Raw genomic sequence first — 11,447 nt, forward strand, 5'->3', positions numbered from 1 at the left:
GCCTGAACACGCCCCCATGACAGCGCGTGCAAATAGACACTACCTCCACTATTTTGACGCGACTTGGAGAAGATCTGCTACGGAGAAGAGCGAATCCTTTTCTGGTGAACGTCCTACTCTGCAACTTTCGCATCATACGTGTAAGGATGTTTATTATTCATAAGTTCGTGTCCATTATTAACTGCACTTTGACGGTCATTATTTGCAACGAACTTTGCTATTTTGATTGCTTTTTTTTTGCATCGGACTTTGCTTTTTTGACGAAAAAGAAATGAGTATTAATGATCCAGTTAATAGCTGATGATAATTTGGTTTAATGCATCCGGAATTATAGCATAATTGTTTCTGGTTTTGCAGAAAATAGTTGAAAAGAGCTTTCCTGTGACCAGTTTTGGCTCGCCTTGCCAGACGCGGTGTGGTCTAGTCTGTGTTTATTCACGTCCAGATGTGAATGTAGACCTCCTCTTGCCTTGTTGAAATATGTCGGTCTTTGTTTCAGACTTTTCTTTTCTATAGTCCGTGGTGTGTGAGCTTGCAGTCGACAGAAAATAACGTGCGGTATAATAAAGTAGAGGGGTTTATCTGATCAACACTCAAGGAATGGTCGTATTCACGTTCCTTTCTTTTAAAATAATGGTTGCTTCTCTTTTTGTACTTATTCATCTGATTAATGCACCTAGATTTCGCTTCCTGTTAATTGCACTGTTCCTTAATACTTCACAGAAAGGGGAAAATGTTCTTTTTAGCGAAGTTAACCTTTATGTTAAAACTGAGGCAGATGCAGTGTCTGAGTGCAGCATCTTTGTCTTTTTGAAGTCTGAAAAAGAGAAGCAGTGACTAATAGGAAACACTCGCAGTATTAGTTCCGCTCTTCGTGTCGAGATTGGGGGGTTTTGCTTGTTTTTTGTACATATTAAACTGGAGGACTAACAATATCCATATTGTTACGAATAAACGGGAAATAAAAGTGCAGAACCAGCAATCAAGATATTATATCAGAACAGAGATTAACGTAGCGTACTGTACAAAACTAACGTAAGAACACCAAACTCCATTACTGGTAGCGAATATTCAAAAGCAACCTGTAAACTAAGAATAACGTTAATATTCAGTGTAAATGGACACGAAAAAAGTTTCATGTAAACATTTTATTTTAAGGATACAGGTTTATCTTTTTGCTAGTTGAGAGTACTCATCATGTGTTAAATAAATAATCTAATCTAATAAATGATCAATTCATTAGATTCGAGTACTTTCATCAGTTATAAACAGTTTTTTACAGATTTACAATTACAACACACTCACTGTATACAACCATATGTCTGCTTCAATGTTCCAGCAGAGTGTTAAATCCTGCGGAGTATTTAGCCCCCACTACGACGTTCAGAATGGCTGTAGACATGTCAATACCTCCATAGTCTTGTTTATATACACTATAAAGCTGCGCTGTAAGCTTATAAATAGGGGTGTCTTCTCTTGTCTGGTCTACCAGTAAGGCTCAGTGACATGGCTGCAAGTTCATTTTGGTTAATGGTTAGAATTAAAATATACCTTTAATGTTCTCATTACTGCAGTGATTAAGAGTGATAACTGAGAATATTATTGCAAAGTCTTTATTACTTCCTTTGTTGCACAAATACTCTTGGAACCCATTTACTTTTAAATTGCTAAACAGAGGCTCGTATTCAATATTAAAAAAGAAAGGTCTTCGAAAATGCTTGTCTCCAATTTGATTGAACCAATCACTGCTCAGTTATTCTGACCTTGAAATGGATTAGAGGGCTAGGTTTTGTATTTACACACTTCCTGCTCTCTGGGTACCTGGTTGGTTGGATGTGGTTGTACCACAGAAATGTGGACTGGCTGGAGGTCAGGTATAATCAGCTGGCAAGCATCCAGCGTCATGAGTTAACACTGTTCAACCCCCACGTTCCCCTCCATTGCTTCTCGTCTTAGGCATCATGGTTGTCCACAAGGAGTTTTCCTCAGCTGGAAAGGAGCAAGGCCTGAAGATATGGCGCATCGAAAATATGGACCTCAAGCCTGTTCCCAAGAACCTCCATGGCAGCTTCTACACGGGCGACGCCTACCTTCTGATGTACACCACCTCCGCTCCATCCTATTACATACACATGTGGCTGGGTAAGTGTTATAAACAGACGTGTTCTTTGATTACAGTTGTGCACAGATTCCAGATAACTTGGTGAGCACAGCTGTGGTGTGGGTGTCAGTAATGGCATTTGGGTGTTTATAGCCTTGATCAATGTGTTTGTGTTGTTCACAGTGTTTTTATTCCACCTCCTTTCACCAGCTTTAAAGTCTCTCTCTCTCTCTCTCTCTCTCTCTCTCTCTCTCTCTCTCTGAAAACTGCTGCGTTCATGTGCAACTTCAGGTGGAACAATAGCAGAGCTTTTAAAACACCTCTCCACCACACCCTCAAGGATCTATGTGCTTTTAGTAATTTCAGAGCTGTCTCTAGGGTTGTGGTTCTCTGTGGTAGTTCCTGCTAAACCCGACTAACATGGTAACAAATGATGAAATGTCTTGTTACATATGGCCTCACATTAGAAGTGGAAGGATGTGTCATCTGTGCATAGATCAACCCAACATCTCTCTTAGATGCAACAATTTGTTTGGCATTTAGTGACTCAGTAAAATGTTGCAAGCATGCTTCTGCCATGTGCAGTATTTCCTACCAAGACCTCCATGTGTTCCATTATAAATTTGATGGTCCCTTGGGACCATTGTACTGTACATCTTAAAATGTTTCTCCAGACACAAGGATCCTAAGAATGCCTGAAGTACTAGAGTGCTTCAGATATTATTGTAACCATAATGGAAGCTTTCTCATTTTCTCATGCTAATTTGTTCTCTAAATGCCATTCCGTCTGGTGCAATCAATGCCATTTGCTGACCTTCTGACAAACAGAAAAGAAGTTTTCATCCTCGTACGGGACAGGCCTACTCCTTCCCACAGTACGAATACAAACTTTCTGTTAGTCTGCATGGTGTAGGAGCAGTAAAGGGTGCAACCAGATCTCAGCTAGATGGCCTCTTGCAGCAGTCATTACCAGCCTACGCAGCAGAAAGTCTTCAGATCTACTTATATGGCGTCGAGTGTGATGGCACGCTTTTGTTACATTTCAAGGGATCGTCTGTGAGATTACAATTGATGCTCCACCCTGTGCTACAACCTGACTCCATTGGCCTGTGGGAAGATTTTGACTTTAATACAGATGTGTAATAAGACTGCCAAATGTTTGACTTCAGTGCGTTATTACTTATCGCTCAGTGAGGTCAAGTGCTTGCAGAGGAAAGGATCTTGATGGGTTCTTGGCAGGTTTGATTAAGCCTCAGATGCTCTGGTGCCAGTGTTATGTCAGACTTCTGTGCAATGAGGTTGTGAAAGTTACATATGTAACTACTCCTGGCTACTTCTCGTGGTAATTTATGCTTGCGTCTCTCTTCATTTTTATTTTTGTACCACCTCAGGTGACGAGTGCTCTCAGGACGAGAGTGGAGCGTGCGCCATTTTTGCCACGCAGCTGGACGACTTCTTCGGCGGGAAACCAGTGCAGTTCCGTGAGGTCCAAAACAACGAATCGATCACCTTCCAGGGCTATTTCAAGTCTGGCATCAAGTATCAGGTAGGAATGAATCAAAAGGGCCCTTATCACAGTCAAGTGTTCAGTTGTGTGGCTAGTTAGCTAGACTCCTCACTGCACATTATCCAGTTCGGTAAAACTTTAGCTTTACAGTTTAGCTTTATTTTCCTGATGTGCTAACAGAACCCAAACTAATTACATTCTCAGTTATTGGCCAGCAGATGTACCAGTATTCAAACACTATCGTTACATCCAGTGGCAGACTTAGCAATTTGGGGGCTCAAGGCGAATTTAGCTAGGGGGCCCATCAACATTAATATGCGAGAAATAAGTCAGCTATTCAGGGGGCCCCTACAGTGGGCTGCAGTGGGAGGGGCCCATGGCAGTTGCCTAGCAATGCCTCTATGCAAAGACTGCCTCTGGTTACATCCTTCCTTGTTTGAAAAGGGGCAAGGCCTCAAGTGTGCCACTTTAACCCCTTAAACTACAACACCACTCAACTGTGACTTTGACTTTTACTCAAGGCCCAAACCCAGCCAAACATTCTTTACTTTAAGGTCCCTTTTCAAAAGTAACATGCAGTGAGTTACAACAAAAAACGGGCAAGCTTAACAGAATTAAAGCTGTTTATTACATTGATCCTCACATATAGCCTGGAAACAGCCAGGAACCTGTATAAACAGTAGACAAAGTGTGCATAAAACATAGTTAAACATTGATCATCTGTACTTAGAGCCACATTAAGGGCAAAGGTCATGGAATCCTGCCGATTTTCTGCAGCATGAACATGCATTTATCTTCAGGGGAGTGGCAATGTTGAGTAAAAAGGAAACTATACGGCACACGTGTACCCACGATGCACCTGGGAGGGGGGGTTGGTTCCTGTTCCCTGGGTCCAGAATAGGAACATCTGTTTTCTTTTAGCCTCAAAGCTCCGAAGTTTCATTTGAAAATGTGCTCACGCTTTGGTAATACATGCCCAAGATAATGTGTTACTCTTCTTACTTTGGCTTGTGCTCAGAGCTGTGTAGTCGAAGGCCATTCAAAGGAGCAGTTGTGTGGTGACTTCAGTCACGAAACGTTCTTCCCACCACTCAAACACAAGTGTCTTTACCACAGAATGTTTCCTCTCAAGATGAAAGTATGGCGGCAGTGCATCTGTTGTCCGGCCCATGCTTGCCTTGGTTAGCCTCCTGCTAACCATGCTTGATAGAGTGGCTTCTTTTGTGAGAAGATTCCAAGCAGAAACATTATAAATACTACTTTTGTACATGTTCAGAATATTGTATTTTTCCTGCATTATTTGAGCTATGCTGTGAAATTTTTACCATGGTGGTGGTGTATTTGGATACCTTTAAGTTTCTTTAAATCCTTCAATTAAAAAAGCTATTTAGTGCATTGCGTAACCAAGCCATTATTTTTACCCTGCTCTCTCCCTTTCTCTCTCTCTACTTTTCTCTCTCTCTCTCTCTCTCTCTCTCTCTCTCTCTCTCTCTCTCTCTTCCTCACCACAGAAAGGGGGTGTTGCATCTGGCTTCAATCATGTGGTGACCAACGATGCGAATGTGAAACGTTTGCTGCACGTGAAGGGTAGGAGGACTATCCGAGCCACCGAGGTGGACTTAAACTGGGCCAGCTTCAACCAGGGAGACTGCTTCATCATTGACCTGGGCAAGGTGCAGCACACACTTGCATGGTTATCAAGTTGTGAACATCTTTAAAAAAATGTTTCATTTATTTTATTTTTAATTATAATCCTATTTTAGAAGATACAAAAATCCTCTAGACTTCACTTCATCTTGGTCCAAGTTTCCCACCTCGTATGGTGAAAACCCTCGTATTGTGTATGTTCGTTTTTATAATAGCAGTGGCTAAAATGGCAATGTATGTGTCTCCCCTCCATTTCAGAACATTTATCTGTGGAATGGAAGTCAGTGTAACCGCTTTGAGAAGGTGAAGGCCTCCCAGGTGTCCATCGATATCCGTGACAACGAGAGGAACGGTCGCGCCGAAGTGCATATAGTGGAGGAGGGGGCGGAGCCACAGGAGGTTATCGATGTGAGGACACATTCTTGTCCAATCATATCGACATCTATTGCTGAGTCATATCACCCTAAACTGTCTTCCTATCCAGTGTTTTATCAACATCAGGAAGGGGAAAGCCCTCTATTTTGTTGACTTGAGGAGATTATATCAGAAAAAATGCATATAAGTATTCATTATTAGAAACTATTTATTTGCAATATTTATTGTCTGAATTAAATGAAGAAAAATTAAAACTACATAATTGGCGCATTATCAGAGAGTAAAATGGGGGGTAGGAGCGGGACTTTATCTTGGATGGCAATCATGTAGTGTATTGTCTAGTCCTTTGGCGTAAGGGTCTGCTCAGTGTGCCATGTGTCTGAATGGGCTCTAAACATACACTGAATCTCCCCTAGGTTCTGGGGCCCAAACCTGCCATCGCCCCGTCTACGCCTGATGATGATAAGGTGGAGACAGCCAATAAGAAGAAGGCGGCACTCTACCAGGTAACGCATTTCTTCCAAATACTTCCATTAAGAAACAGTAAATAGTAAATAATATTTGTTTAGACAAAAAGGATGAATTGTTTTGTTGCTAGATGGTTGTACTTTACTGAATGTTGAACTGCATGCTTTTGTTTACCTCAAAATCATGATCTGTCAAAGCAATTTGGAAGCCATTTGACAGATTTGCTTGGTTTCGTCCTCATATAGATATCTGATGCCACTGGTTCTATGAAGACCTCCTGCGTAGCTCAATCCAGCCCCTTCAAACAGGAGATGCTCAAGCTGGAAGAGTGCTACATTGTGGACAACGGCGTAGATAACAATGTGTTTGTCTGGAAAGGTATGGGCTCTATTGGTTTTGAAGATGTAGTTAGGTGGACGGCAAAATTATCTTGTTTCCCTCCTGTAACGGCTGAATCATATACCATTCAACTAGGCACTAGGTTTTTAGAATAAAAATTAGTTCACAAGGGATTTCGTAATGTTAGGGAACAATTAGTTATTACGGAATTTATGAAGCCTTTAGTTTCTGTCCAATGGTACAATATACTGGTGAAATACGGTGTGAATGTGCAAAAGCCATTTCAGCACAATCCTTTATTCCTTCTCCAAAGGTCCGAAAGCCAATGATGCTGAGCGCAAAGCTGCCATGAAGGTAGCGCAGGAATTCATCAAAGAGAAGAACTACTCGAATAAAACACAGGTACACAGCCTCGCAGCACACAATTTTTACGTTTGGCCATGTAATAAAGGTGGCCTTTATTACATCATCCATAAACATCTTAATATCCACATTAGTGTGTTTACCTCTTTCATCGCATCTGAAACTATACAGGAGGCCTATGAGTGATATTTATTGATGCTTTTTTTGTGCCACCGCAGATCCAGGTGTTGCCAGCAGGGGGCGAAACCACACTATTCAAGCAGTTCTTCATAAATTGGAAGGACAAGGACCAAACTACCGGTCCAACCAAGCCATACACCATAGGCAGCATTGCAAAAGTGGAGCAGGTCCCCTTTGATGCCTCCACCCTGCACTCCTGCCAGGCCATGGCTGCCCAGCACAAGATGGTGGATGATGGATCTGGAAAAGTTGAGGTAAACACGAGCCAAAAGTTCTAACCTAAGGATCTGCTTTGAAAACAGGTTGATCTGTTGGTTAAAATTTCACCTACGTGCTATTGCATTGAGCGACTGAAATACCTTGTGTTGAACTTTTGACTTACAAAGCAAGTAAAATTGACCAAGATGGGCAAAGACTACACCACAATTGGCAGTCTAATTAATAAAACATACTTATATTTTAGTACTAGTTGTACTCCAGAGACATTCCCTGTGTTCTTGGTCAGATCTGGCGTGTGGAGGGAGGGGCGCGTGTGCCGGTGGATGCGTCCTGCTATGGTCAGTTCTATGGGGGCGACTGCTACATCATCCTCTACACCTACAAACAAGGAAGTCGGGAGCAATACCTCATCTACACCTGGTAAGAGGACCCACAATCCTTTGTGTGTGTTTGCAGGTCAGAGATTCACTCGCATAACATCATTTTTTTTGTTGCTGTTTATTTGTCTTCATTGTTGTTTTTCCCCCCAGATTAGTCCTAGTCTGAGCTCTAGTCCATAGTAATATGTCGTTCCCCGTTTGGCATGGCTATTCTGGAAAAAACAGGATCACGTGTGTCCTGTAAATGTAAAATGTAAAATACACTTTATTAGGTACACATTGCTAGTACTGAGAGAGTCTGGTCCATATTGACATGATAGCATTACATAGTTGCTGCAGATTTGAGATGCATGCCTCGGTTGTAGCGAGTGGTTATTTGAGTTACTGGTGCCGTTCTGTTAGCTCAAACCACTCTGGCCATTTTCCTCTGACCTCTGACATCGACAAGGCATTTGTGCCCACAGAACTGCTGCTCACTGGTTATTTTGTCTTTTTCGGACCATTCTCTGTAAACCCTAGAAACGTTTGAGCATGAAAATCCAAATAGATCAGCAGTTTCTGAAATACTCAGACCACCCCGTCTGGCACCAACAACTATGCCACGTTAAAAGTCACTTAAATCACCTTTTTTCCTCATTCTGATCTCAGTCTGAACAACAGCAGACCGTCTTGGCCATGTATTCATGCCTAAATTCATTGAGTTGCTGCCATGTGATTGGCTGATTCAACATTTGCGTTAATGAGCAGTTGGACAGGTGTACCTAATAAAGTGGCTAGTGAACACAGTGGTGTTTTGACCTCAGCATGCGTAGCGGATGTTGAGCGCATGACTGTGCCGCACCACCCTGCAGACCTTCTCCCCTCGGCTTGCTGTGTTCCTTTCTCCCAGTGCCACCGCACGTGGCACGGCTGCGGCTCGAACCCTGCGTCAACCGTAGGCTTTGCTGTAAATCCAGGTGTCGCTGTGTTGCTTTCAGGCAGGGGCAGAAGAGCACGCAGGATGAACTGGCGGCTTCGGCCTTCCTCACCGTCCAGCTGGATGACTCCATGGGTGGAGCTCCTGTCCAGGTGAGACACTCCGCACCCCCCACCCCCCTCCGTGCTGACATTGGGGTATTTTTGTGTTGTTTTTCTCTACACGATTGAGAGTGTGACTGTTTTAAACCTTTCCTACCCAGGTGCGTGTCACCCAGGGCCAGGAGCCACCCCACCTGATGAGCTTGTTTAAAGGCAAGCCCATGATCATCCACCTGGGGGGCACCTCCCGCACGGGGGGCCAGACAAAGGCGGGCAGCACCCGCCTCTTCCACATCCGCACCAGCACAGCCAAGGCCACGCGGGCTGTGGAGGTGGGCGGAGCATCCGGTCAGAGGCTCTTCGATTGACAGATGCAAGTGGCTAATGGCTGATCAGTTGACTTCTCCTCTCCCCATGTTTTATCCCTCTGTCTCCATACAGGTGACTCCTTCCGCATGCAGCCTCAACACCAACGATGTGTTCGTGTTGAAGACGCCCGACTCCCTGTTCGTGTGGCGGGGCGTTGGGGCCAGCGAGGAGGAAGTGGCTGCCGCCAAGCATGTGGTCAGCTTCCTGGGCGGGAAACCCACCGATGTGGTGGAAGGCAAAGAGCCAGGTATGGAGAGCTGCACGTTTCGGTTCGGGATCGGTGCTCGGTCCTGCACACAGTTGACATTTTGTTTTCTATATCACAACATACTGTACATTAAAAAAGAAACATAATTTTTTGTTACATAATTTTAATTTCCTACTGAAATCTCCTTGTAGCTGCTTTCTGGACGGCTCTGGGAGGGAAGAAAGAGTATCAGACATCCAAGAGCCTGCAGAAGACGATCAAACCACCACGCCTCTTTGGCTGCTCCAATAAGACCGGGCGGCTAGTGGTAAATATGTCAGATTTGCAGAAAATCATGTATATTGAATTTAAAAAATGGGCATCCTTCAGCTATGATGTCAGTACCTCAGTTAGGAAGAGAGCAAGACATTTGCCACTGTGACATTCCCTAGCTGAATGGGAGAGTCACTCTCTTGTTCTATCTCTTCTTCTTCCTCTCTTTCTGTCTCTCTATACCTCAGGTTGAGGAGGTACCTGGAGACTTCAACCAATCTGACCTGGCCACTGACGACGTCATGTTGCTGGACACTTGGGATCAGGTGAGTGGATTTGCTCAAATTTAGATGCATATTTACAGGGAACTGTTTGTTATTCCAGCTGAGACTGATCTTCACATCATAATGAATTAATAATACTAATTAAACACATTAAAAACAACACAGCCGTACTTGAGCTAAACTTGGTGCCTTTATTCTCAGATCTTCCTTTGGGTTGGCAACGATGCCAACCATGAGGAAAAAACCGGAGCGCCAAAAATAGGTCAGAATTTAGTTTTTTTGTTCTGTTTTACTATCGTGTTTTTGTTGAACAGAAACTCTTAATACAACAAAACCAAAATCTGAGTGTTTATACCCCCTCCTCCTCCCCCTCTACAGCTAAGGAGTACGTGGACACGGACCCATCTGGTCGTCGTGGGATACCCATAACTACCATTAAGCAGGGGGCTGAGCCCCCGACTTTTACTGGCTGGTTCCAGGGGTGGGATGCCCACATGTGGCATACTGACCCCCTGCAAAAGATCTGTGCCAAAAGTTAAAGCCCACCCCTAATTTGAAGCCCCGCCCCCTTCTCTTCTTCCTTTTTGTGCTTGCACTTTGCATGACTGCTGGGTAAACAGCTCTTTTCACCTATTGCATCACTTGGCTGTAACACGTTGCCATGTCTCAGACGCTTCCTCCAACCTTCAGTAAACCCACGTAAACCAGTAGCGCTGCACTTGTCCCAGTTGTCCAATGGCCTAGTTTCTCAAAACAACCAAAGCATAAAGATCAGTCTAAGTCAGACGAGGAAGTCGTCGTTTTCACTGCTCTTTCTAGCAAGTCGGTGTCGTAATGCTATCAGTGCACAAACGGGCTACGAATGAGCCGCAGCTGCTAAGCAGATGTCTGGTTTTGTGACCCATGGTCTGAAGTTTACAGGCTTAAGGCCCCGTTTTATCCACTTGGCCCTGCATTTCCATTTACAGAGGCACAGTTTTTCCAGTGCTAATATACTCTTCTGCAAGGAAGTGTATATGAAGCTGTTACTTGGACAACATGTTCTGTGTGCTGGACCCCTATGTATTCTTTTTGCAAGTATATGTTATAAGTAATTCCAATATATGGTATGGAAGCCATATTAGTAGTATATTTTGTAAAGACAAATGCACTGCAGACTTCGCTACTGTATTTTTTTGTTCTGCCTTGAATAAATTGCTTACTTTTAAAAATAAATACAGTCCACATCTCTATGTAGATTCTTTGGGGGACCAAGCTATAAGGTAAAATCAACATTGACGTTGCCTTTGACATTGTCTTTGTGATTTTATGACCACATGATGCTGGAATGGTAAACATAGAATGAGCACACACAGAGATTCACGTATATGTTGAGGTTTCTCTTGGGTTTCACAAAAGACACAAGCAAATATTTCCATTCACATTCAACAAACACAAGAGGTTCTTCAGACATCAGAGATATCCAAGCGGTTTTAGATTTTTGTGTGTATGCAGACATTTGCACATATGCTGCTGTATGATCCAACATGAATCACAGGAGTTAGAACAGCCAACTTACCCACAACAGCCAGTTCTAGCAACCGAGTTGTCAAAAAAATAAAAATAAATTAATAAATGAATAAATACAGATCACATTTTGGATCGCTTGCTTATTTATTGCCAGCAGGGGGTGCTGTAGCTCCAGCATTCATCATTAGGACAAATGGCAGCGCAATAATCTGTAAAATCCTTCGTCCTG

The 11,447-nt window shown here is 43.3% G+C and overlaps 1 protein-coding gene across 1 annotated transcript; it reads left to right on the plus strand.

The window, feature by feature from the left end:
- Nucleotides 1-10,924, plus strand: scinlb (scinderin like b). The gene is made up of 17 exons (XM_076982295.1): nucleotides 1-140; nucleotides 1,957-2,142; nucleotides 3,493-3,647; nucleotides 5,120-5,281; nucleotides 5,514-5,663; nucleotides 6,047-6,136; nucleotides 6,344-6,476; nucleotides 6,751-6,839; nucleotides 7,019-7,234; nucleotides 7,486-7,619; nucleotides 8,557-8,647; nucleotides 8,758-8,928; nucleotides 9,038-9,212; nucleotides 9,365-9,480; nucleotides 9,674-9,751; nucleotides 9,911-9,971; nucleotides 10,088-10,924. Exons 1-17 carry the CDS (start codon nucleotides 17-19, stop codon nucleotides 10,246-10,248), a joined length of 2,292 nt encoding a protein of 763 aa, XP_076838410.1. The 5' UTR covers nucleotides 1-16; the 3' UTR covers nucleotides 10,249-10,924.
- Nucleotides 10,925-11,447: the final 523 nt, after the last annotated feature.

This window comes from Brachyhypopomus gauderio, chromosome 19, assembly GCF_052324685.1.
Source record: "Brachyhypopomus gauderio isolate BG-103 chromosome 19, BGAUD_0.2, whole genome shotgun sequence".
NCBI classification, from domain to species: Eukaryota; Metazoa; Chordata; class Actinopteri; order Gymnotiformes; family Hypopomidae; genus Brachyhypopomus; species Brachyhypopomus gauderio.

Excerpts from the sequence above, each read along its gene's own strand:
- scinlb (XM_076982295.1), top strand. The coding sequence starts at position 17 with ATGACAGCGCGTGCAAATAGACACTACCTCCACTATTTTGACGCGACT. Across the intron at positions 2,143-3,492 it reads TTACATACACATGTGGCTGG|GTGACGAGTGCTCTCAGGAC; the intron begins GTAAGTGTTATA and ends GTACCACCTCAG. Across the intron at positions 3,648-5,119 it reads AGTCTGGCATCAAGTATCAG|AAAGGGGGTGTTGCATCTGG; the intron begins GTAGGAATGAAT and ends TCCTCACCACAG.